Consider the following 27,721-nt stretch of genomic DNA (forward strand, 5'->3'; position numbering starts at 1 on the left):
TTTAGACTCTTTCCATTCTGCTCTGCAACAGCCCAGGAGAATTATTTTTTTCCTCTTCCCCTTGAGGGTATGAAATATACTTGAGCTTTTGTTATAGAACCATACAAGGGTAAGGGCTTTTTCAAAGCGGCTGTTGAACTGTTTAACAGTTATGGGAATAAACTACCAACTTTACTACCACTACTCAATCAGTGGAGTGATGCCACATGCATCAGTATTTTCTGCAGGGAAACACTTGCTGTTTTGTATCTGATGGGATGGGGGTAGAAAGACAGCAGCAGTAATATTGGGCTGGAGCCTACACTTTATTTCTATATGATAACATTTACGGTACTTCAATAGTTAACTCTGTTCTTTTGAACTTCTACCTAGTAAACTATTTTGAAAGAGTACAATTATACCTTTATTAATCTAATAGCACTATGCTGAGAAATGTTATTACAAGTATCTGAAACATTTGATCAATGTTAACAGGTCAGTCTACACATGCCATGGAAATGCTGAGCTCCTGTGCCATCGCATATTGCAAATCCTCCAAAGCAGAATCTGCAGTTGCCAAGTCAATACTCACGTTGACCAAATGGATTCAGGCAGAATGGAAAGAAATGTCTATCCAGCTAAAGCAAGTTTTCAGAGCTCAACAGCAAAAATCTGTTACTGGCCTGCCAACATTGGCAAAAAACATACATACTTTGGCTGAACTGACCCCTCCTAGTTTAATGGAGGAAGTGGCTTGCCCCAAAATGGTGGTTGAATCAACAGGTAAGTGTACTGACAATTTCACAGCAATGAGCAAAAGATTTGTATGCTTTTAACAAGCTATTAAGATTGAATTCAAATTGTTCTATTTTCAGTAAATATTGGGGTTGGAGAACCTGACTTCATTTTAGGGCAGCTGTATCACCTATCAGCAGTTCAAGCACCTGAAATAGCCAAGTCTTGGGCAGCGTTGGCCAGTTGGGCTTACAGATGGGGCAGGAAAGTGGTTGATAATGCTAGGTAAGTGTGTGGATAATTTTGTTTTTAAGCTATTCAGTCTCCATAGCTTTGCGCATGGAGTCTTATCAAGTGTATCCCTCTGGTGTAGTTTGGTTAGGGGACAGGAATAATTTGCCAGAACATAGAGAAATAATTCAGTCCCTGTTTTAAATTCATATATTTTAATCCTTGTGTTTATGTAATACTTGATTTTATGTGAATTATACTTTAATTGGAAAACTTACTGAGAAATTGGGAAACAGGGAGGCAGAGTTAGTTGGAATCTCTGTATTACAGGCCGAGGAGCCGGAAAATTCAAAATCGGTGGGGTGGTGTAATTGCAGCATGACCTGTTCATATAAAAAGTCTCGATTTTCATACCTATTATGCCCAATCCTGGGCACTGCATTTTAGGAAGGATGTCATGAGTTGAGATGTATTAAAATGGTATCAGGAATGTGAGACTTAAAGGAACTGGTTGTTGCCCTTAAATTTAGAGAAGGTTGAGGGGCAATTTAATAGAAAGAAAAACTTGAATTTATATAGCGCTTTTCATAACCTCCAGATGTCTCGAAGCTCTTTACAGCTGATGAAATACTTTTGTGAAGTGAAGTCACTGTTATAATGTGGTTGTAATAATATAGTTTAAACCAATGGTAGCCCATATGTGCTCAGCAAAATCCTGCAACAGTGATGCAATGACTAGCTAATCTGCTTTTTGTGACATTGATGGAGTGATAAGTATTGGCCAGGGCACTGGGGATAATTCCCCTGCTCTTTGAAATAGTGCTGTGGGATCTTTTACATCTGTCCGAGCAGGCACATGGGGCTTCAGTTTAATGCCTCATCTGGAAAATGGCACCTCCAACAGTGCAGTGCTCCCTCGGCACTGTACTAGAATGTCAGACTTGATTTTTGTGTCCAAGCCCTGGAAGTGGACTTGTACCTTGAACTTCGTGACTCGGGGCCAAAAGTATACCAGCTGAGCCACGATTGACACACAATCATGAGTAATAGAGTAAATAGAGGAACTGCTTCCAGTGAGATCAAGTCAGTAACCAGAAGAGACTGTTTTAAGTTAACTGGCAAAAAAACACAGACAAGATGAGAATTTTTTTTACTACAATGAGTTGTGACCTGGAAGGCCACTGCCTGAGAGGGTGGTGGAAGCAGATACAATAATCTGTTTCAAAAGAGAATTGGATAAGTACTTGGTGGGGATAGATTTGCCGGGCTATGGGGGAAGGATGAGAGAATGTAACTAATTGGATAACTCAAAGGCACAATAGGCCAAATGGCCTCCTGTGTGGTTGGAAATGTACACGTGCACGATTTTTAGTATTTTATTGAGTGGAAATTGTTGATATAATGGCCTATTTATACTAAAGAAGAATGCATGTGATTCTTGTAAAGAATGGATATCTATTTTTGGGTCTACTTTGATACAGTCAGGGTGAAGGCGTTCCACTTCTAGCCAGAGAAAAGACAGAAGTTCAAAATCTACTTCCAGAAAACACATCTGAAGAAGACAAAGAAGCTATTTATGGAATTTTGGGGCAAGCTATGTGTCGCCCAACAGGAATTCAGGTAAACATTTGAAAGGGATGTGCTTTTCTGTTGGTCATTTGTTAAGTTGCTTCAAATCTTTTTTGCTTTGAAGAATAATGATCTAAGCTGTATTTTTGACAACTGAACATCAATTGTCACAGGAAAAAGAATTTTAATTAAATTTGTATTTTCCAGATACTTTAAGCTATTTAACTCTGCTTTCTTTCTGTTGACATGAAAAGAATCTATAGCTTGAGTTAAGTCTAGCTTTCCTTTTTTTTCTAAAAATTGTGTTCAGGACGAAGACTTGGCCCTGCAGATAAATGAAGATGAAGAAGATGACATGGTGGAGGTTATTTGGCGGCAGTTGATGACTAACTGCCCATGGCTTGCTGACCAGGATGAGAGAGTTGCAGAAGGACTAATTGAAGTGTGGAGAAAGGTTGTAGACAGGATATTCAACCTTTATAAACTTTCTTGCAAAGCGTACTTCACTTTTCTTAAACTGAATGCTGGTCAGGTTAGTAACCAAATTATCATATTCTGAAGAGTCATATGGACTCGTAACGTTAACTCTGTTTCTCTCTCCACAGATGCTGCCAGACCTGCTGAGTTTCTCCAGCATTTTCTGTTTTTCTTTCTTATTATACTTGTCTGTTTTACGCTTTTGAGGGGATGTGACTGATGTGGTGTGATTTGATTTATTTGGATAGCCTACCCCAATCAACTTGACGGTTTCTATCCCATTACATTTGTTCCTTGTGGCACTGAAATCCTCTGGAGTTTCGTGCCAGCATAATACTTTCCTACACTTTCATATGAAGTCTCTAATTTTTAAAAAATGCATCGGCTGCAGGAAGAAGTTTCCACCAATTGGTTATAACCATTGTTTTCTGCTGGGAGCTCCAAGAAAGGGCCAGAAAGAGGCTGAAGATCTGATTGGAAACAAGCTCTGAATTTGGGGTTGATGCTGAAAAATGTAGATAATGGCCCTTACTAATGCATTTGGCATGATCCCATTTGCTCAAGTTTCCTGTATGTCCTCTGTTAAAGGTTAAGCTAGTGTTGGGTTTGTTGGTGACTATTAAGGAGTAATTTTTTTTTCTGGCACTATACCCAAACCACCAATTCCTTTGGGTGAGCATTCCCATAGTCCAGGGAAGTCTTTGCCTGTCAAATATGCCACTGGTCCAATGCAGCGCATGGTTTCTTTTGCTCTTAAGCATCTTTATGCAGCTTGAAATTAGCCAGGAAATCTTTCCATCAACTACTTCTAGACAGTGGTGAATTGTACTGTTGAGGGCCAAAATTGCCCAATGTTGTTCAGACGAAAGGAATGCTGTTTCACTAGTGTCTCTTTCTTGGAATGCAACATGAAACTGAACATGAGGTGTAGCACTGCCTATTGCTGAGCTGGAAATTTGTAGCCAGGAAAGCTTTTACAGTAACCAAAATGTTTACATCAAACCCTGTTGGAGCAAGATTCACATTTTCTGAAAACTATGCAATGTCAGATGTGAAAGGGAGAATCATGGATTTTGATCGCTGATTAACAATTTGTGAAATTCTTCTCAAATTATAAAACCAGAACCGGATGTCCACTGAGAGCTATTGCTTAGTGGATTAAAGTTGAAGTGACTGAAGTAAACCTTGATAGTCTGTACTGAATTGACCTTCCTTCCTTGTTACAAAACTCTACTGGTTCCCGATTCAAGTAAAATTGAATAAAATTTAAACATATTTGAAAATGTTTAACAAAACTATGGCCTATCCCTTTGTAGTGAAATGGACTGAGGGCCACATCCAAGAAAATCTTGTCCTTGAGAGTATGACTGTTAACAACAGAGGAAAAAGTACTAATGCAGTTTAAAATGAGTCTGGTTATAATGGTAACAGCATGATAACATTTCTTTAAGAGCATGCTAACTTTAGGTGGGTTGATGGAATGTTATTGTGGAAGTTGAACAAATAGGAAAGTCTACTTTTGATTTAAGATTTTTCTTTGTTTATATAGCATTGTATCTGCTTTCATATCTCCTTTCCTCCTTTTGTGTATTTCCTCCATTTTGTCCTGTATCGCCCTCAACATTAAATACTTTGAGAATTTTGCCTACTGTTGCAATGTATTGCAAAATCTGATGCAATTGAACCTGGCAGCCTGTGTTTAACCAATTAATTTTGGAAAGTAAAATGAATTGAATTTTAATGTTTTGCTACATTATCTTTGCAGGTTCATGTAGATGGTGAAGATCCCAAGATGATACTTAATAATGCACCCACCAAGCAAAGCAATGATGATGTCATTGTTATGGCTACTTTAAGGTTGTTAAGATTATTAGTGAAGCATGCTGGCGAACTCAGGGAGGGCCTGGAACATGGTCTAGCCACCACCCCCACAGCTCCCTGGAGAGGCAAGTCCTACATAGCATTGTTGTATGTCACCTCAAATGCAAAATTCTCTACCACAAGGACTGGTTGTAGTGGCTAGCGTAGATGCATTTAAGGGGAAGATTGATAAATTTGAGGAATAAGGAATAGAAGTATTTGTTGGGATTAGATGAATAAGCTGTTAGAAGGCTTGTGTGAAACAGATAAACACTGGCTTGCACCTTTTTGCTCCTTTGTGCTGTACATTCCATGTAATATGTCTTTGGGTTCCGTATCAAGAGTCACTCTTTTCCCTTATGAACTGTATTTCATAAGGAGAAACCTAATATATGGTATTATAACATTGCCAAGCAGTTGAACAGAAACCTATGTTGTATTTAACTTATTGCATAAGCAACTTGGGATCTTGTCATCTGTCAGGTTTTGTGTAATTGTAGTATAAACTCTAATCAGACCTTGGTTTAGGCTAATACCTAATAGTGGATAGATTTACTAAAAGTTACAGGTAAGCAAAAAAAGCAATAAATCAAGCTAGGGTGGTTTAAAGAACTTAACCTTTATGTCCTTGATGCAGAAACATAGACAATGCTCAATATGTCAGTAATAATAAAGTGATAAAAGAATCTATGATATAACTTGTATGTAGGGTTTCATTAGACTGATGGAGTCTCCCAACCTCAGCTAGATGACAGAATTAATCAACCTCATGGTAAAGGAGCCTCGAGGTGACAGCGGTCATAACATGATAGAACTTTATGTTCAGTTTGAAGGGGAGAATTGCGGGTCTAAGACTGGTGTTTTAAACCTAAATAAAGCTAAGTATAAGGGTATAAAGGCAAAGCTAGCTAAAATGAACTGGGAAATTAGGTTAAAAAGTAGGACTGTAGAGATGCAATGATAGACTTTTAAGGAGATATTTAATAACTCTCAAAGATTTATCCCAGTGAGAAAGAAAGACTCTTTGAAAGGATGCATCATCCATGGCTTAGTAAGGAAGGTATTGAATTGAAAGAAATGCTGTATAAATCTATAAAGATTATTGGTAGGTCAGATGATTGGACAGATTTTAAGAACCAGCAAGGAATGACTTAAAAGAGAAAGACGGAGAAAGAGTATGAGAGAAAGCTACCCAGTAATATAAAAACATGTAGAAACTCTAAGTATTTAAATAGGAAAAGAGGAACTTAAATTGTGTTGGTCCTTTAGAGAGTGAGTCTGGGGAATTGATAACAGCAAACGAGGAAATGGCAGAGGCTTGAACAAGTATTGTGTGTCTGTCTTCATTGTAGAAGACTCAGAAAACTTCAAGGATACTTAAAATCAAGAGGTGCAAGGAGGAAGAAACTTAAAATGATCGCTATCACTAGGGAAAGGGTGCTGGGGAAAACTATTTGACCTAAAGGCTGACAATTCCCCAGGACCAAATGGCCTTCATCCTAGGGCCTTAAAAGAAGTGGCTGGAGAGATGGTAGAGATATTAGTTATAATCTTCCAAAATTCCTTAGATCTAGTAGGGTCCTAGAGGATTGGAAAATAGCAAATGTAACACCTTTATTCAAGAAAGGAGGGAGACAAATCAGGAAGCTACAGGCCAGTTAGTCTAATATCCGTCATAGGGAAATTATTAGAATCCATTACTAAGAAGGTTATAGCAGGATACTTAGAAAATCATAATGGGATCAGGGTGAAAGAAAAATCGTGTTTTACTAACTGAGTTATTCGAGGAAGTAACAAGCAAGGTGGATAAAAGAAAAACCTGTAGATGTGCAATTGGATTTCTAAAAGACATTTGATAAGATATCACATCAAAAGTTACTATACAAGATAAGAACACTTGTGTAGGGGGCAGGGATATTAGCATGGATGAAGGTTTGATTATCTAACAGGAAGCAAAGAGTAAGGGATAATGGGTCTTTTTGTGGTTGGCATGTGGTAACTAGAGCATTGCCACAGGGATCAGTGCTGGGGCCTCAACTATTTACAATTTATATCAATGACTTGGTTGAAGGAACCAAATGTATGCTTAGCTAAATTTGCTGGTGACACAGAGGTAGGTACGAAAGCAAGTTGTCGAGGAGGTAAAGGGTCTGCAAAGGGATATAGACAGGTTAAGTGAGTGAGCAAAAATTTGGCAGATGGAATATGGATAAATGTGAATTTGTTCACTTTGGCAGGAAGAATAGGAAGTATACTATATAAATGGAAAGAGATTGCAGAATCCAGTGATAGGGATCTGGGTGTCCTGGTAAATGAATTTAGAAAAGTTAGAATGTAGGTACAGCAAGTGATTAGGTAAGCAAATGGAATGCTGGCATTGTAGGGGAAATGGAACATAAAAGTAGAAGTTTAACTTCAGAAGTACAGGGTGTTGCTGAGACCACATCTGGAGTACTGTCTACAGTTTTAGTCTCCTTATTTGAAAAAGGATAAAATTGCGTTAGAAGCAATTCAGGGAAGATTCACTCGACTCATTCCTGGGATGAAGGGCTTATCTTGTGGAGAAACATTTGGGCCTATATTGGACGTTAGAAGAAACGTTATTGAAACGTACAAGATCCTAAGGGGACTTGACAGGGTGGATGCTAAGAGGATGTTTCCCCTTATGGAAGAGACTAGAATTAGTGGACGCAGTTGAAGGATAAGATATTTCCTTTTTAAGACCAAAATGAGGGGAGTTTTTCTCTTAAATGGTCGTTATTCTGTGGAATTCTCTTTCCTAGAAAACAGTGGAGGCTGGGTCATTGAACTTACTCGGGGGTCAAAATCCTGGAACTTCCTCCCTAACAGCACTGTCGATGGACCTATACCACATGGACTACAGTGGTTCAAGAAAGCAGCCCATCACCACCATCTCAAGGGCAATTAGGGGTGGGCAATAGATGCTGGCCTCACCAGTGATACCTATATCCCATAAATTAATTTTTTAAAAAAGATAGATTTTTGATAGATGAGAGAGTCGCGGGTTATGGGGGACAGACAGGAAAGTGCCCCTGTGGCCTCGGAGAAATATTGATTTGGGAGCATGCTCCCTGTAATATATTTCTGGCACACTTGGAAACTCAAACATGTGATTAAGGGCAGCAATAATATATTGTATCCAGTTCATATAACTGTCATTTACTGCTGGTTTTGAAAACTGTTTGGCTGTGTGTCTGCCTCAAAGTTTATTAATCAACGCAAAAACAAAAATAGCTGGAAAAACTCAGCAGGTCTGACAGCATCTGTGGAGAGGAACACAGTTAACGTTTCGAGTCCGTATGACTCTTCCGACAGAACTGAGTCATACCGACTTGAAACGTTAACTGTACTCCTCTCCACAGATGCTGTCAGACCTGCTGAGTTTTTCCAGGTGTTTTTGTTTTTGTTTAGAATTTCCAGCATCCGCGGTTTTTTGTTTTTATTAATCAACAATCTGGTTCAGTTGACCGAAAATTATAGATAGCCAACAGGAAACAGTTCTGAAAGCCCACAATGGCTGTCGCCTACCTAATAGCTACTAGATGCAAATCTATTTGTCACTTATTTGTAAAATCCCTTTATACTCAGTGAAACAAAGGCTTCATATAATTAAAGTATTACCAAATTAATGCCTTCATTATGGAAATGTCAAAGTAATACAAAGCATTTCAAAACATATGGAGAGTTCAAATGAGCTGAAATGTGATGAAACTTCACAGTAGTCATCAGATGTTATGAAGGTTGCCAAAATATAGGGGTTTAGTAATAGTTACAACTGAGGAATATGATGTAATTTGCAAGTCTCTGGTGTCGGTGATTCCTAGAGGGCTATTAGGCGCACAATTCTGTCTGCCGCTTTGTTGAAGAAGAGATCATTGTCGGAATGTGCTCAGTGTTTAATCTCAAACGTAAACTTGTAATTATAGACAGATATGAATTATTAAAGGAACAGTGCCCTGTGTTCACTCCCTGTCTTACCCTTGAAGTGTTGCACAATAAAAAGTGAGACACTTCAATAAAATGCCAGCCATTGGACTGTACAGAAACTTTGCAGGGGCACATAGGAACAGGTGAAGCATACCAATTCTGAAAGCTTGAAGGGTTCATTTAGCTTTTTGTATGCAGCTGAAGTTGATAATGCAACAATACATCATTTTCACTCGGATTGGAAGAGCAAAAATGCTGATTTTCACACTGGTTTTTAATGGTAATGATCTGGGCGCAGCAAGTAGAATTGAGTTTTATATTATCTTCAACTGCCTTCATTTAGCAATAGTTTGTCATCAACCTAGTTAGCTTAACACTGTTATGCTAAATACTGTTATTATAAAATATACACTTGCACGAAAGAACAGTGCTGAGAACAACAAATGTTTTGTGCTAGTTAAATATTTAGAAATGCTAAGGACTTGAATTTATAATGATGCTTGTGTATCTTAACTCAGCACTGTTTACTATTTGCCAACCATGTTTACATTTTGTCCTGGTCTTTGTTTCAGGTATTATTCCACAGCTGTTCTCGCGTTTGAATCACCCTGAGGTATATGTACGTCAGAGCATCTGCAATTTGCTGTGTCGTGTGGCTCAGGATTCCCCTCATCTTATTCTGTATCCTGCTATTGTTGGCTCAATATCACTCAGTGGTGAATCCCAGTCCTCTGGTAATTAACACTTCTGTCTGTATCTAAGGCTTAACCTGCAATTGACTAGGCTACTGGTCATTAGTGATAATGAATATATGCTCTACAGTTTACAGAAATCTTAATTTCTCTTTCTTTGAATAAAGTTAGTTACTCTAACCAAGTAAAATTTGTTGAAACATTGTTTTTGTGCATTATCAAAGCTGGAACACACAAAATCCACTTTTCATTTTTACTCCACAAAGATTTCTTTTCACTGTTTCCAGCATAAATTTTCTGTTTTCATTGATCATTTAATCCCTGTTGGCTATATAGAACATCACAACCAAAGATATGTGCTTGTTGCCTAGTTAGCTGATAGATCAGTGTCCTCTTTCCCATACTTCTGTGTTGAATATTTTGTCGTCATGAGAGAAGTAAACTTGCCTCAATCATGCCTAATTAATAGCATCAAGTAGCCCTTAGCATCATATGGAAGCATATGTTAGGAAAGCTGCTTTCTGATGGCTAATCTAGATTGTTGCCTTTTATGTCAGTTCAATTTATTTCTAGTTAATCTTGTTCTTTCACATCTAAAGAAATGTTGTACTACTACTCCTTCAGGAGCCAAATTGTCATCTGCAATTCCTACCCTGCTGAGTAATATCCAGGCTGAAGCCCTATCTGGAGGCGAATGTGAAGAAAATAGTCCTCCTGGATCACAGGATAGTATCAAAGATGAACAGAAAGCTTGTTTTAATGAAGATCAAGCCATGATGCAGGACTGCTATAGCACAATAGTAGATAAGCTGTCATCTGCAAATCCTACCATGGTTTTACAGGTACTGTGAATGTTGTCCCTAAACTGCAGTTCACATTATAATTTTCTTTGTTTTGTTCAAACTGTTCAACTCCATTGATTTTTTTTTTCTTTGAATCCAAAATCTGTCCAGACCTGGAAGCTGGTCAGCTCAAATCCAGAGCAAAGAAGTGAAGATGTACTTCTTCCTCCTGATTGCTATCAGCAGGCATAAGAAAGCTGCATGACAGCATTCAAAAGATTTTTTTTAATTGAATTCCAGACCAGTGACTGAGGCTGGAAAATTAAGCTATGTAATGCAGGGATGTCAGTTGCTGAATTGCGTGATCTAGTGAAATTTATTGCGTAAAATATGTTAGCGCATTTCAGAATGTTTAATAACCTGAAAATGCCATCAATCTAGTGCTATATTTCAAATTGAAATAGCAAACTCTTTTTATATATTAAAAAAAAGTTTCAATATCTCCACCTTTCCTTCTCTAAGAATGTTTTGTGAAATAATAGCAACCACTGTCCTTGACAATTTTATGTAATTAGTTGTGCACGCAACTTGTAATATTTTAACCCTTTTCTCCCCACTCCTCCCCTCAAGTTTTCCTCCCAAACTTGAGATATGAAGAACTTCTATATCAATAACTTTAAAAAGTAGAGTGTAAATTAAGAGTGCAACACTCTTAATTCCTCTACACAGTCCAGTTATTTCCACTGATAAGTTTCTGCTTAAAAACAAACTATTTGTACTACTGCCTTATCATTGTTCAAACATTAAAGTTTGGGAATCAACTGCTAAAGACGAGTAGGTGTTAAGTGAGATGCTGACATTTTAGTTATGGGATTATGCAGCGTATGGCAACATATCGTGTATAGCAGATTGACATAGATTCTGGCTATACTTGGTAAATATTAAAGAGCCACAGTTGCTTGTATTTTAACCTTTTATGACCTTGCCAAGCTATGCTCATTTGAAAATTGAGGATGTTTTTGTTTAAAACTGGAGTGACTACAATTTGAGACCTGACTGAAATATAGACTTAATAACAACAATCTGAAAACTTAGTAGTGGTCATTTAACACAAGTTTTTGAATTTGTGGTGCTCTTAGATTATAAGAATTAATCTATTTCAACTTTTTAATATGCTGGCACTGCAGGTACAGATGTTAGTTGGAGAGTTACGGAGAATTACTGTACTGTGGGATGAGCTCTGGCTTGGAGTTCTTCAACAACAACACATGCATGTGTTAAGACGCATTCAGCAATTGGAGGATGAGGTGAAGAGGGTTCAAAACAACAATACGCTTCGCAAGTAAGTGTTTCAAAGTTGGCTGAATCCAACCGAACTAGTTTAACCCTATAGTAGTTGTATTAGGAATGCAAAATATTCAATTCAAACTACTTTTTTTGGGACTAGCCATAGTGTAAATAGAATAGGAAATGTCAAAATATTGGTGCATCATTACAGTATTGTTTAGCACAATTTGCAGAAAGTTTTCAGTATCTGAGTTTTAATGGAACTGATCTACGTAATGGAAATAAATATGGAGAATAATTCCTGTCTTTCCTAATCTTTTATTTTTGATAGAGATCATATTTGAAGGATATAAATCATTTCCTAATTTTATCTGTTGTAATGGCTAATTTGGCAAACTGGATCCATAATGAATGAGCAGCTCCATTTGGTTCAAAACTGTCTTGAATCCTTTTGTAATTTTCCTTTTCCCTCAAAATTGGACAAGTTTTTCGATTAGATTTGAATGTGTTAAACTGGGTGTGCAGCTCTGTTTGCGTACAGGTAAACGGATTGGACTACTGTAGAGCCTTGTTAATACATTATTTGTGACTATCCTTTTGTGTCACCTTTATGGCGTTAGGTGAAGTATTATCTGTAATGTTTGTGGAATTTCAATCGAAACATTGGGCTAATTTTGAGTGAGCGGTTGATGTGTTTTACTGTTTAAAAGACCTTGTTTCAGTCCTAACTACTTTTTTTAGGGAAGAGAAGATAGCCATTATGAGGGAAAAGCACACGGCTTTGATGAAGCCAGTGGTATTTGCTCTGGAACATGTGTGCAGCATTACTTCAGCTCAAGCAGAAACTCCTCATGAAAAATGGTTTCAGGACACCTATGGAGAACCAATTAATAATGCTTTGGAAAAGCTGAAGACCCCATCAAATCCTGCTAATCCTAGCAACAGTTGGTTGCCATTTAAACAGGTAAGATTTACAGCAGAATAGTTTGCCAATGGAAGAACATAATTGACTGGGCCTTTCACAAGTTTTTAATAAGTAGAAGCTATCTCGGGGAATGTGTGCACAATACGGTGGGATGTACTTTTTGAATTTTGTTCTTTTCCAATCAGTTTTTTTTCTCGAAATAAACATACTACAGCCACTTGAAGGTCAGGGGAATTTGTGCAAGTGTTCAATGTTGGTGTTTCAATTTCTTTGTATTTGGCTGGGATTTTGATTCTCTAGAAATTCACTATGTTGTCTAAGACTATATATTTTAATCATTATGTTAGCTTCAGTGTTGTATTACTTGACTTCTGGATAGAAACTGTGAATATGATGTTAAAGGACATGCTTACAAGGTTGAGTTAGGAAGCCTGGCCACAGTAGAAGGGAGATATTGATGGTGTTGCACTTTATATTGTCACTTCATCTGACAGCATCTCAATTTTAAAATCCTCGTTCTTGTTTTCAGATAACTCTTCACTCCTCCCTATTTCTGTTGCTTCCTCCAACTTTGCAAGCCTAAAGCATGCACCTCTGCATTCTTCTAGTTTTAGCCTCTTCAACATCGTTGATTTTAATCACCATTCAAAGTGGTGCTTTCAACAGCCTTGGCTTTGAGCTCTGGAATTCCCTCCCTAAGCTTCTCTGTGCCTCTACCCCTCTCTGCTTTTTCAAGATGTTCCTTGAAATCTATTTCTTTGATCAAATTATTGATCACCTGTCTTTATCTCAATCTGTGGTGTGGTGTGTTTTTACTGGAAGTAAAGCATGCCCAGGTGCATAACAAGAGCACTATGCTAAATATGCTTATAAAAATATTAAGTTGTTGATGTCACTTGGCACAAAGCAAAGATTTTGTTTTATTTTTCTTAAGTTTTCATGTAAATATAAAAGAAACCTTGAAACGTAAAATAACGCACATCATTTTTAATGCATTGCAGATAATGCTGAACTTGCAACAGAGAGCTCAGAAACGTACCAGCTACCTGTTGCATCTGGAGGAAATTAGTCCGCGAATGGCAGCGATGTCCAGCACAGAAATTGCCTTGCCTGGTGAAATTTCAGCAAGGGATGCAGTCACTATTCAGAGTGTCGGCAGTACCATTACGATCCTTCCCACCAAAACAAAACCAAAGAAACTCATGTTCTTGGGGTCCGATGGGAAAAACTACCCATACTTGTTTAAAGGTGAAATGAGAATAAGATGTCTATGTTTTACACTAAGGACCGCATCAAGTTTAATAAAAGTTGCAGTTTCCCCCTTATTCTCACTAGGTGGGATCTGAGGGATGGGTGGAATAGAAACAGTTTATTGTGCTCCTTGTTTTGACAAATGTTATGTCCCATTGTTAGAACTTGTATGTAATTTAGTTTCAGGAAGGACCAGTTTCGGAGCTCTTTCCCCCGGTGTAGAATTTCAGGAAAAGTACGTATATGGAATACGCAGCACCGAAATAAAGCCATGCAACCAAACCAATCCACGCTTATGTTTGTGCTCCACTCGAGCATCCTTCCACACTCACCTATCTCTGTCAACTTAACGCTCCATTCTGTTCTCCCTCATATGCTTATGTAACTTCTGATTAAACGTATCTACACTGTTCTCCCCAACTGCTCCCTTAAAATTAGAAATCTTTTCGTTATCAAATTAAACTAGCCCATCAATGAATGCAGGGGAAAAAACAGGAAATCTTCACTTAAAACATTTTAAACATTTCCCCACGTTATTGCCAAATTACGGCAGCTTTCCAGTTTGCTTGAGTGTACAAGTATTACCCTTGACTGACGCCCTGATTTTAAAAGGAAAGTGCTCTTAAAAACTTTATTTATCTGAAGACTCCACCTAACCTCAGGTCAGAAACGCCATCAGCAATTCCAAAGGGGACAGTTGTCTTTATCTGTTGGAGTCTTCTGACTTCCATCATTGTGCTCTCTTGAGTGAATTAGAGCCATTGAAAAACAAGATTATAATCACCTTGGTTCATTTTTCAATTGTGGATCAAGAATAATAGCTGTATGAGCCTGGTAGCTTAGTGATGGCTCCCCAGCATCTGGCTTTAATAGATTTATAAGCAGACCAGGTCAAGGGGGCTACACTTGTCACACATCCTGTCAAGCGAGAAGCGACTTCACAGATGCAATAGGTAGAGCAAAATGTTTTCAAATTCGGTTCGCACACTAGGTGTTTTCTAGTTCTAATTAGTTCTAAATCCTTTGGCAATCCAGACCTTATTACTGACTTTGAACTTTTAAATTTAATTTCAAATTGTGTAGTCATAACCTTAATGAGTTTGAGTTGAACATTTCTTATGAAAATTATCTCTGAAATTTGAACCTTACCAATTTTTTTTTATGTAAATGACCAGAGCATTTCTTTTTCTGTCTGTCCACAGGGCTGGAAGACTTGCATCTGGATGAACGAATAATGCAGTTTTTGTCAATTGTAAATACCATGTTTATAAAAATTAATCACCAGGAGACTCCACGTTTCCATGCCAGGCATTATTCTGTAACACCATTAGGTACAAGGTCTGGGCTCATTCAGTGGGTGGATGGTGCTACTCCACTTTTTGGGCTTTACAAGCGTTGGCAACAAAGAGAAGCAACTTTACAGGCACAGAAGGTAGACTATACGTTTTCGAATTTGATGCTTGTGGTTAGACCAAGGTCAGAGAAGTGGAGTTCCTGACAATCTCAATGGCAGGGGCCTCATTTAAATACTGTAAATCGTGGCATATTAAGTCAAGTGGATGCCCATTTTTTTCTATCCCTAAAAATCCCCTTTTTGCATATACTCGATGTATAAGTTGACCCACCGCACCCCCAGCCTCCCCCCAACCTTTTCACCCCCTATACCGTGAAGTCAGCCTCAATTTATCACCCCACAAACGCATGTTTTACTCACTTGTATCTTATAACTGGGCACAAGGGATCAGGCGTATATGGGCTGTGTTGTGTAGATGTGCAAGAGTTTTAAGACAAGCCCACTCTTTGTCAGGTACCAATGATATTTCAAAATGGCAATCACCCATGCTGGCTTTTATCCTCAGCATCTAAGTTGACTCTCACTTTTGGAGGAATTTTTTGAGGCTTCAAAGGTCGACATATACACTGGCATGTACGGTAACTCCTTGCTGACTCATGCCCGATACCCACCAAATTGGAGTTTGGAGCCAGGGACCCGAGGGTACGGTGCCTGACAGTCAGTGAAAAGAGGTCTTTGCAGAACATCCATGAATGGGGGTTCCAGCGAGATCTGTTTGGAGGAGAGACTCATGGACTTCGAGAAGGACATGGGGAGAGCACTCCTACTCCTTAAAGCCCACAAGGAATTTGAAAGGAGCAGATCTTAAATAATTATGTTGATCAGTTGTTGACTCCTGGTCAAACTTCCCCTCGATCTTCAATTAATTCTACGTTGTGGCATTGATGCCATCGACTTTTGAATGTTAGCTCAGCCCTTGCCTTTGGAGGAGCCTTATCAATGACCTGATTTAGAGTAGTAAATATTTAAATAGCTGAGAAGGCAGTGGGTTGGAGCCGAGAGATAGTATTGTTGAATTTGAACTCCTGCCAAAGCCTTTCTCGCTGGGCGGAGTGGGGTTTAAAATCAGCTTCCTTGAGTTTGTGCCACCAAAGTTATGCGTTTGCTTTCTCTGAAAATTTATGTAAATGTAAGATTTTAATTGCTCAATTTTGCAGAACCAAGATTCTTACCAGGCGACTCAAAATCCTGCTTTAGTACCACGGCCCAGTGAGCTGTACTACAGCAAAATTGGACCAGCTTTAAAATCAGTTGGTCTTACTCTTGATGTCTCGCGACGTGATTGGCCTTTAAGTGTGATGAGTTCAGTCTTAGAAGAACTGATGGAGTCCACACCACCAAATCTTCTTGCAAAAGAGCTGTGGTGCTCATGTACCACTCCAGATGAGTGGTGGAATGTTACACAGGTATGAGAAAAACCTTCCAAAACGTTCAAAGCCCTGAGTGAAAAGGCACTAAGTGTTAATTGGCCACCCATATTTAAGTAATTCCTGTATGATGCATGTATGAGTGAAACATTTGGGCAAAAATATATAGAATGCAGCAACACTAGCATGTTTGCCACATTTGAACAGTATTTCATATATAAGAAATCAATCAAAATTATATGTGTATTTGAATTTTGAGGGAAATGGCCCAATTTTCTCAAAGAATTGTACCAAAACTGTACCAATATTTTAGGCAGTTGATAATCTAACATTTTTATGCTTGGCTCGATCAGTCTGCATGGACCAGCACATTTGTAATTGGTGATCATTTGGTGTAATTACTGAAGTTCATTTATTCCCAGGTTTTCACTGGGCCATTTGGGTGATACCAAAGTTAAGTTTAAATTTGGGACACTTAGTGGTTCAGTGCAGTACCCTGACCTATTCTTTCTTCAGGAAATGTTTCTCTCCTCTTTCAGCCTTTTAAGTCTACAACTTTACGAAAGTGTTTCTAGATAACCTTGTTGATATTATAAAGGTTCATAACAATTAACGTTTGGTCAAGGAGGTTAGTGTAAAGGGCACAATAAAATAAGTGCCCTCTTGGATTGATTACCAGAATCATTTTATTCCAAAAGAAGCGTTCACTGAAAATCCTCTTGTTTCTAAGTTCAAGAGTGAATTCCGATATGGGGTCAGGGCTTGAACCTGAGCTTGAGTCGTGGGACACGTGACTTAACACTCTAACACTCTACACTTGGAAAAACATATTGTGTTTAACTGAATTGTTGCAATAAAGATCACCAATTGTTGATTTGTAATCAACAAGTTTCCATTTTGTGATTTTGAAGCCCTTATCGAAATTCCACAAAACGTGTCTGATTCTTTAGATGAATAGTACTCTGCCTTCATTGTTCTGCTCTGTTTATTTGGTGGAGGAACAGCTAGGGAGGAACTTGTGTTTATAAAGCACCTTTCACACCCCCTGGCCATCCCAAAGCTATTTACAGCCAATGTATTACTTTTGAGGTAATTGTGGCAGCCAATCTGCACACAAGGCCCCAGCTGTTAGTTGATTTAATTTGTTTTTTGGTGGTGATGGCTGAAGAATAAATATTGGCCATGACACTTGGAGATCTTCCTGCAGTTTGAATAACAAGGATCACTTAACACACACTCGAACAGGCAGATGAGGCCTCGGTTTAATGTTTCTTCTAAAAGCTGGCACCTTTAATGCACAGAAGCGTAAGCCTGGAGTTGGTTCTTGTTATTTCTCCAACTCTGGCTTGCTTATTTAGACGGTTGCATCATTATGAACAAGCAAGAAACCCAAGATAATTGAGGATCATTCTGTCCATCTACCACTTAGCCTCAGAAATGAGAACCAGCAAATTAGTTGTAAAACAGCTTCGTGGAGTAATCTTGTAAATTTAACAAATACTGAAAACTGTTGAAAGCTGATTGATTCTTGCAAGTTTCCTTAGAATCTTCATGAGCAGGAAAATGCAGACCAAGAAACCTGTTTGTCTGGTGGAACCATCACCCCTTGACTATTCACCTCCATTCTATGCAACAAAGCAGCTAGTTTCAGGATGATATTTTTTATCTCATTCATATATAGAGTTAGCTTTTTTTAAAACCAACAGTTTTCCAATTTTGTAGTTTTGTTTTCTGGTATTCCACACTACAGTTGTGTGAATCGATCATTGATCTTTAGCTACCGAAGACCTAGCCTTGGGAATTCCCTTCCTAAACATTTCTCTGTCCCTCCAAAGTGCTTAAAACCTGGGTCACCTGACCTAATTCATCTTGTGTGATTCAGTGTCAAATTTTATGATAACTCTCCTATTGGGACATTTGGGGCGTTTTACAACATAACTTTCACGTCTATAGTGCATTTAATGCTAAGAAAGTGAATTATTTGATTTTTTTCTCATTCTGGTGATGTCTCGGTAATGAATGTTATTTTATTCACAGTCATATGCAAGATCAACTGCAGTTATGTCTATGGTGGGCTACATAATTGGACTTGGTGACAGGCACTTGGATAATGTACTTATAGACATGACAACTGGAGAAGTGGTACACATTGACTACAATGTTTGCTTTGAAAAAGGTACTTATGTTTATTCTGATTTTTTTTTCTGTAGTGTCATTTTATCCTGCTGTTTGTACAATGGGATTTTTTTTATTTGCTTTAAATTTTTAGGCAAAAGTCTAAGAGTTCCTGAGAAGGTTCCATTCAGAATGACTCAAAATATTGAAACAGCACTTGGTGTGACTGGAGTTGAAGGATTGTTCAGACTTTCTAGTGAACAGGTTAGTTAACTGAAAGTTAATGTGCTGCATATATACACGTTCATAAGCTGATCACATCATTAAATAAAGTACTTGCCAACACTGTTCTTCAATTTCTTCCAGCCAACCGTTGTTTTATTTTTGTTCCCCATAGGTCGTCCAAATAATGCGACGTGGTCGAGAGACTCTCTTGACGTTGCTGGAAGCGTTTGTGTATGATCCATTGGTGGATTGGACTGCGGGTGGTGAAATTGGATTTGCTGGTGCTGTATATGGTGGAGGAGGTCAGCAAGCTGAGAGTAAACAGAGCAAGAGGGAGATGGAACGAGACATTACCCGCAGCCTTTTCTCTTCAAGGGTTGCTGAAATTAAGGTATCCAGTAGTGAGAATACTATATAACCCTCCAGATATAACAAATCTTTACTTTGAGTTCAAAGCTAGGAATGCCAACTTAATTTTCAGTGGACATTTTTAATTTGTTTAACTGAAATGTTTTATTTAAACTATTTTGAGGGAAGTGTTCGGATATCTAGTTCAAACCTCCTAGTCTTTGTTCTTGGGAGACATCCATTTTCCTGAGGGGGGAGAAAAGTAAAATGGTATCTACCGAGGCTTTGCCTTGTTAATGCACTAGGATTTCTGCAGTTTTCTTTGGAGATGTGGAGGCAGAGAAGTGAGATGGAGCTACAATGTGCTAGATGTGCATATGCAGTAGGCATGGACCACCCATAGAGCTGTAAATGAGATGGAATGAAATATTCTCAGCCTCCCGTCTTGTTTGAGATTCTGCACATTTAGTACTTGCAGGCAGGCTTGTCCTGAGAAAGATGGAGATATATAGACTACTGCCTGGAATGGGCAGGTTGGCTTATGAGGCAATGTTAGACTGGCTAGACTTGTATCTGCTGAAATTTAGAAGAATAAGAGGCGACTTGATTGAAACATATAAGATTCTGATCGCCCCCAACACCTCGTCCCCCTCCCACGACACCTTCCCATGTAATTGCAGAAGGTGCAACGCCTGCCCCTTTACCTCCTCACTGTCCAAGGACCCAAACACCCCTTTCAGATGAAGCAGAGCTTCATTTGCACCTCCTTCAATTTGGCCTACTGCATTCACTGCTCCCAATGCAGTCTCCTCTACATGGGAGAGACCAAACACAGACTGGGTGACCGCTTTGCAGAATACCTTCGGTCTGTCTGCAAGCATGACCCAGACCTCCCTGTTACTTGCCACTTCAACACACCACCCTGCTCTCTTGCCCACATGTTCGCCCTTGGCCTGCTGCATTGTTCCAGTGAAGCCCAACACAAACTGAAGGAACAGCACCTCATCTTCCGACTAGGCACTTTACAGCCTTCCGGACTGAATATTGAGTTCAACAACTTCAGATCATGAACTCTTTCCTCCATCCCCCACCCCCCTTTTTTTTTTTCAATATTCATTTTTACTTTTATTTGTTTTCATTTTGATTCATTGTTTTATCCCCACCTTTTATCCTATTTTTGATCTTTTTTTTCCCACCACTACCCCCTCCCCCCCACACCACCCCCAAAAGGGCCATCTGTTACTTGTTCATGTTCTTTCCAAGGTGCTTACTCTTGTCCTGCTATTATCATATTCTGCTTTCTTACCTTAGTGCCACAATCAGCACCTTTAGCCCTTAGCACTACCATTAACACCCTCTTTGTCCTTTTGTTCCATGATATCTTTGTCAGTCCCTCCTTTGTCCCCACCTATCGCTGGCCTTCTATCCAGCTCTACCTGCCCCACCCCCCTTAAACAGTACAAATTTCATCACGTTTTTACTTTAGCTCTGAAGAAGAGTCATACAGACTCGAAATGTTAACTCTGTTTTTCTCTCCACAGATGATGTTAGACCTAATGAGCTTTTCCAACATTTTCTGTTTTTGTTTAAGATCCTGGGGAGGTCTTGACAGGGTCTTTGTGAAGAGGATGTTCCCTCTTGTGGGAGAATCCAGAACTAGGGGGTCACTGTTTAAAAATAAGCCGATTTAAGACAGAGATGGGGATTTTCTTCGTGAGCCTTTGGAATTTTCTTCCTCAAAAGGTGGTGGAAACAAAGTCTTTGAATATTTTTAAGGCAGAGGTAGATTCTTGATAAGCAAGGGGGTGAAAGGTTTTTGCAGATAAGCAGGAATGTGGAGTTGAGGCTACAATCAGATCAGCCATGATCGTATTGAATGGCTCGAGGGGCCAAGTGGCCTACCCCTCCTAATTCTTATGTTCATATAGGGCCAGTTATCTTGACCTTTGCACTTGGGTAATTTCTATTCCCCTCAGGAATCCCCAGTGCAATCCAAGAGGCTTGTGGCTATGCTCCGCTTTATTTATCAGGAACAGGACCCAACCAGGGTGTAAAATATACATAACTGGGTCAGGGCAGGTGCAACAGACTTGGCTGTTCCAGGCCTTCCCAGGTCTGGAGTAATTGGAGGTCAGGAAAATTAAACTCCATAACAAACACAGCTAGAGACTGATAATGAGTTATTTATACATAGATACTGCGGCAATTACTTGCTGTAAAGGAGGAAAAAAACAAAGAAAATCACTGAACCTTTACTTTGGGTGTCAAGAGGGCACAGTTAGTTCCAGTGCATCTCCATATCTTAAAAAAAAACCAATGGTCCATTGAGGAGAATCAGCTAATGGTAGGGTAATTAATAAAGATTTAGGAACAAGTTGCAGATTTGCTTTATTTCTCCCCATTCTAAACTTTGGGCAGGTACCAAACTACTTTGAAGGCTTTAGCAATTTTGTATGCACAAAGACATAGGTTTAAAATAAGTTTCAACTAAATTCAGAAGGGGATAACTGTATTTGTTTCGACCTCTTGTTTTATTTTCTTAACGGCTTGAATTTTTACTTCCTCCCCTCATTCCTTGTACAAAGGTGACCTGGTTTAAGAACAGGGATGATATGCTGGCAGTTATTCCTAAACTTGATACAAGTCTAGAGGATTATCTGAATCTCCAGGAACAGTTGACAAAAGTGGAGAAACTGCAGGGCAAACTGCTGGAGGAAATAGAATTTCTAGAAGGAGCTGTTGATATTTCTGACCACCCAGCTCACACATTGGAACAAAGGTATGTCTTTTTTAAAAAGAAAATGTGCAAAAGTTTTTTTTTTTAGTTTAATTATGGTGCTATGAAGGAGTATTTGCAATTTATTTTGAGATTCCGATTTTACCTCCATAAAACCAGTATGAAATCTAAGCTGAATTTGCTATCTGCCATATACAGGTGGAATGTACATATTATTCAGTAACAAAAACAGAAAATGCTGGAAAAACTCAGCAGGCCTAGCAGTGTCTGTGGAGTGAGAGAGAGACAGAGTTAATGTGCGAGTCCATATGACCCTTCAGAGCTGAAGAGAAGTGGAAATGTGATGAAATTTACATTGTTTAAGGGGGGTAGGGCAGGAGCTGAATAGAAGGCCAGCGATAGGTGGGGACAAGGAAGAGATTGACAAAGATGCCATGACCTAAAGGACAAAGGAAGTGTAAATGATAATGGTAAGGGCTAAGAAAGGTGCTGATAGTGGCATAAAGGCAAGGAAGCAGATTGTGATACTAGCAGAACAAGGGTAGCATTGTGTGAAAGAACAACATGGAACAAGTAACAGGCGGCCCTGTAGGGGATGGGGTGGCAGGGAGAGGGCGGTGGTGTGGGGAAAAAATGCTACAAAATGGGATAGAAGGGGATTAAACCCTGGATAAATAAATAAAAATAAGTGGATAAAAAATAAAAATGAATGTAGAAAAGGGGATTAAAAAGGGGGTGAGGATAGAGGAGAGAGTTCATGGTCTGAAGTTGTTGAAGTCAATGTTAAATCCGGAAGGCTGTAATCAGAAGATGAGGTGCTGTTCCCCCAGTTTGCATTGGGCTTCACTGGAACATTGCAGTAGGCCAAGGACAAACATATGGGCTTGAGAGCGGGATGGTGTGTTGAAATGGCAAGTGACTGGGGAAGGTCTGTTGTTCTGTAATGTTGCTGACTTACTTGTTTATAGCAGCTTTGTTAAATTTAAAAACTAACTTTTCAATGATCAGAAAACTTGCTGAAAGCTCTGACGCTGAGAATTATTTCAAAGCTCTTGGTCACCACTAAGGATAACTGAAAGTTGGCGATAGCAAGCTTGATCTCTCAATCTCAGTCCTTGTGTACTGGTGGAGTAAGTCCCTTCATGCTCCAGTGGATAGAATGAATAATTTTGATATTTCTCCTGGGTAGGACTATAAGAAGTGAAAGTCTAAGCTGAAGCACAATTTTAGAATCTGGGGAAAATATGTCTTGTTACTGATTAAATGAGAAGAATGCATAAAAAGGAAAAATTCTTTCATTAATTCACAGCTTATCTTCAGAAGTTTAAATTTTTTTTAAAAATCTTCAGTTACACCTCTATGTCAAAGATTGCTTTTGGTGAAATCCCCTGGTTGTCATGAAGGATGTACTTAGGTCAGCCAGCAACTGTGGAGAGAGAAAAAGTTAATGTTTCAGTAAGATGTAACAGGTTTTAAGCAAATATAGAGGGAGGAGAAGAACAAAAGAGAAAGACCATGATTAAAATAAAAAATACCTGGAAAAACTCAGCAGGTCTGGCAGCATCGGTGGAGAAGAGCACAGTTGACCTTTCGAGTCCTCATGACCCTTCAACAGAACTAAGTAAAAATAGGAGAGGGGTGAAATATAAGCTGGTTTAAGGGGGTGGGAGGGGGGCTTGTAGGGACAAGCAAGCAGTGATAGGAGGAAATAACCAAAAGCTGTCACAGACAAAAGAACAAAGAGGTGTTGAAGGTAGTGATATTATCTAAAAGAATGTACTAATTAAGAATGGATAGCAGGACAAGCAAGCTAGCTCTAGTGGGGATGGGGTGAAATAAGACTAAAAGGGCATAAAAGGTATAGATAAATGATCAGTGGAATACATAAAAAAAATAATGGAAATAGGTGAGAAAAGAAAAATCTACATAAATTATTGGTAAAAACAAAGTGGGGGGGGGGAGCGGGGGGAAGAAATGGAAAAGGGGTGGGGATGGAGGAGGGAGTTCAAGATCTAAAATTGTTGAACTCAGTATTCATTCCGGAAGGCTGTAAAGTGCCTAGTCGGAAGATGAGGTGCTGTTCCTCCAGTTTGCGTTGAGCTTCACTGGAACAATGCAGCAAGCCAAGGACAGACATGTGGGCAAGAGAGCAGGGTGGAGTGTTAAAATGGCAAGCGACAGGGAGGTCTGGGTGATGCTTGTGGACAGACCGCAGGTGTTCTGCAGAGCAGTCACCCAGTCTGCGTTTGGTCTCTCCAATGTAGAGGAAACCGCATTGGGAGCAATGAGTGCAGAAGACTAAGTTGAAGGAAATGTTTTTTGTTTTTAAGATCATGATTAATCCTGCAGTGCGGACACTTCAATTGAATACTTGTTGAATGAAGCATGTTTTTCCTTTTCCCCCTCCTGACAGTGCTGCCTTATGATTGGCTACCATTCTGTGGGCACACTTAAGGGTACCGTACTCAAGTAGAGAGCTGCCAGCTATTCCACCAGGAAAGACTCATAGCTGAGTTCCATTTTGGCCCTGTCCTTTTTAAAGACAATGTACATCAGGGGACCTTATACCCCTATGGGGATACAGTAGCATAGTGGTTATGTCACATGACAAGTAATCCAGAGCCCTGGAATAATGATCTGGAGACATGAGTACAAATCACAGCACCTGGGAACTTCAAATTCAGTTACTTAAATAAATTTGGAATAATAAATTACCCTCAGTAACGTTGACTGTGAAACTACTAGATTGTTGTAAAAAAATAAATAAAATCTGGCTCAGTAACTTCCTTTAGGGAAGGAACCGTCAGATCCTCACCTTGTCTGGCCTACATGTGACTTCAGACCCACGCCAATGTGGTTGACACTTAACACCCTCTGAAATGGCCTAGCAAGCCGCTCAGTCATAGTTAATGTAGCGGCACACTACCTTCTCAAGGGCAGTTGGGGATGGGCAATAAATGCTGGTCTTTACATTAACAACCACATCCCACGAACACTTTTTTTAATTCCTCTGAAGTGAAATCTTTATTTCTACTGCTTATGCAATGGGAAGGATGCTGAGAACAAAAGATAGAAATGAGGAAATAGATTTTCAAGGAAAAGTAATTCCCATTTTTTGTTATGGCGCAAGGTATTCCTGTTGGCAGTTAAGGCTACATTCAGTTAGATGTTTTCTTGTCTTAAGAGCAGAATTACTGAAATAGCATAACAAGTCTAATGCCATCCATTCTACAACTGTTTGTCTTGCATTTAGATATTCAGAACATACCCAGCTCCAGACTCAGCAGTTGGCTGTACAGGATGCTATTCAGGTGAAGTTGAATGACTTTGAACAGTGGATTGCACAATATCAGGCTGCCTTTTCAAGTCTAGAAGCTACGCAGCTTGCAAGTCTACTTCAGGATATCAGCACCCCACTGGACCTAGGTAATGGCCACACAGACAAACTTCAACAATAGGCCATATAGCTTTGCAAAAGTTATATATTTCAAATGTCGACCCTCTTGTCATGTGGAGTAGACTGAAGTTTTGCATTATAGAACAAGATGCCCAGGATTAGTTCTGTTTGTGAGGGTGCAAATGCTGCCTTAATGCACATTCCATTTCCATTTAAGAAAATGGGCGCATTGGGCAGAATTGCACTAAGTGCAGTAGCGGGGGGGGGGGGGTGTAAAATGGAGCCCTACCCGCTGACGAAAATGGCGGGTTTTCACGCCATTTCTTCCCGAGCCTGCCTCATTAATTCCCGGGAAACACGCAGTTTCCATGGTGGGCGGGTTCTCATTCACCCGCTTGCCATCACCCAGTTGTTGCATCACACCGGCTGCCATCTTTAAAAGGCAGCTGCCAGCAAAGTGCTCATCGCCACCAGCTTACCACCACTGCCCAGAAAACATAGCCAGCAAAGGAAAAAGGACTGCAGTCCCCCGCTTCAAAGACGGGTCCCTCAAGCGACTGCTGGATGCTGTAGAGGCCCGGCGGATATTTTCTCTACCCCCCCCCCCCCCCCCCCCCACCACTGTGGCCGCAGGATGGGCAACAAATTCACCGACCTGGTCATTGGCCTTATCCCATCGTGCTGTTGTGAAGCACATCCGCGGGCAGGCACTCCGACGTGGGCAGCGGGGTTCCAAGAGCCTGGCGAGATGGCCTTTTAATTATATATTGATGTATTACAATTAGCTCCCCAGCGACTGATGGTGGGAACCACGGCCTGCTGTTTATGGACTGAGCGGACGATCGTGACCTGCCCTCACGCCGTCACGAAGTAGGTCACGCCATGTTTTCCGCGCGCGCCACCTATCACGCCCGCCACCAGCAGGCTGGGAAAATTCCGCCCATTGGGAATTTTCCTCAACCGGTTTTTCCTGAATTTGGCATTGATGACAGAACTGCCGTTTCTATGACCCTATCACCAATAACGTAGGATTTTTTTCTAAATAGCTGACATGTTGCATGTGGGTAAATTGAAGATACTTCAAACGCACTTTAGCACCCACCTAATTCCATTTCCCAGACAACATGTATAAACAGACACTTGAGCTCAATGCTGCTTATGTTCAGCATTACATGTTGGTGAACTGAAATGAAAGCTCAACTGGCGCTGTTTGGGAATTCTTTTCCCAACTCTTTAAAATGTAAAAATCTAAAGCAGTGCTCTTATACAAATGAAGGTACATTTAAACTTCCGTGTCATTTAATTACTGAATACTACAATCAAGTGTCTTTCTGGTTTGAACATTTTCTTCCCTTGATTTGATATAGGGGCTCCAAGCTACGTACCGGCTACAACGTTCCTCCAGAATGCAGGCCAGGCACACCTGATCAGTCAGTGTGAGCAGTTGGAAGGAGAGGTTGGTGCCCTGCTACAGCAACGTCGTACCATTTTGCGTGGCTGCCTAGAACAGCTCCACAGCTATGCCGCTGTGGCTCTGCAGTACCCAAAGGCTGTTTTCCAGAAGCATAGGATGGAGCAGTGGAAAACATGGATGGAAGAATTGATTTGTGACATGACAGTGGAACACTGTCAGGAACTGTATAGAAAGTGAGTATAGTGTGAATTGTGGTTACAAGTTAGATGGGAATTCACTTGAGCTTGCGAGAAAATTAGACTGCTGTGGCCAGTTAGCGTGAATAGGATAGAATTATCGGTGCTGAGTTAGATTACCTCAGTGGACTTGTAAATGGAATCTTAATATTGGCCTCTTGAGTTAGATAGAAACATTGAAACTAGGAGCAGGAGTAGGTCATTCGGCCCTTCGAGCCTGCTCCGTCATTCAATATGATCATGGCTGATCCTCTAACTCAACACCATACTCCCGCTCTCTCCACATACCCCTAGATGCCTTTAGAGTCCAGAAATCTATCTATTTCCTCCTTAAGTTTACTCAGCGGCCTGTCCTCCACAGCCTCTGTGGTAGAGAATTCCACAGGTTCACCACCCTCTGAGTGAAGATGTTTCTCCTTATCTCAGTCCTAATTGGTCTACCCTGTATCCTGAGACTGTGAATCCTTGTTCTAGACCGCCCCCCCGCAGCCAGAGGAAACATTATCTCTTCATCCAGTCTGTCTACTCCTGTCAGAATTTTAAATGTTTCAATGAGATCCCCTCTCATTCTTCTAAACTCCAGTGAATACAGGCCTAGTCGGCCCAATCTCTCCTCAGACAACAATCCTGCCATCCCAGGAATCAGTCTGGTGAATGTTCACTGCACTCCCTCTATGGCAAGTATATCCTTTCTTAGGTAAGGAGACCAAAACTGCACACACTACTCCAGGTGTGGTCTCACCAAGGCCCTGTACAGCTGCAGTAAGACATCCTTGCTCCTGTTCTCAAGTC

At 39.9% G+C, this 27,721-nt stretch overlaps 1 protein-coding gene across 4 annotated transcripts in view; it reads left to right on the forward strand.

Annotated features, from left to right (window-relative positions):
• Positions 1–27,721, forward strand: part of smg1 (SMG1 nonsense mediated mRNA decay associated PI3K related kinase) — a 162,583-nt gene that overhangs the window by 86,125 nt on the left and 48,737 nt on the right. For all 4 annotated transcript variants that reach the window (XM_041205850.1, XM_041205853.1, XM_041205851.1 and 1 more), the window contains 18 exons: positions 475–762; positions 855–999; positions 2,427–2,565; positions 2,825–3,046; positions 4,757–4,937; positions 9,372–9,533; positions 10,116–10,333; positions 11,461–11,615; positions 12,302–12,524; positions 13,487–13,733; positions 14,939–15,168; positions 16,248–16,496; positions 18,495–18,633; positions 18,727–18,836; positions 18,970–19,188; positions 21,731–21,924; positions 25,136–25,308; positions 26,647–26,926. In XM_041205850.1, coding sequence (XP_041061784.1) covers positions 475–762; positions 855–999; positions 2,427–2,565; positions 2,825–3,046; positions 4,757–4,937; positions 9,372–9,533; positions 10,116–10,333; positions 11,461–11,615; positions 12,302–12,524; positions 13,487–13,733; positions 14,939–15,168; positions 16,248–16,496; positions 18,495–18,633; positions 18,727–18,836; positions 18,970–19,188; positions 21,731–21,924; positions 25,136–25,308; positions 26,647–26,926 — 3,574 coding nt within the window. The remainder of the gene's footprint in view (positions 1–474; positions 763–854; positions 1,000–2,426; positions 2,566–2,824; positions 3,047–4,756; positions 4,938–9,371; positions 9,534–10,115; positions 10,334–11,460; positions 11,616–12,301; positions 12,525–13,486; positions 13,734–14,938; positions 15,169–16,247; positions 16,497–18,494; positions 18,634–18,726; positions 18,837–18,969; positions 19,189–21,730; positions 21,925–25,135; positions 25,309–26,646; positions 26,927–27,721) is intronic.

This window comes from Carcharodon carcharias, chromosome 15 (genome assembly GCF_017639515.1).
Source record: "Carcharodon carcharias isolate sCarCar2 chromosome 15, sCarCar2.pri, whole genome shotgun sequence".
Classification (NCBI taxonomy): Eukaryota; Metazoa; Chordata; class Chondrichthyes; order Lamniformes; family Lamnidae; genus Carcharodon; species Carcharodon carcharias.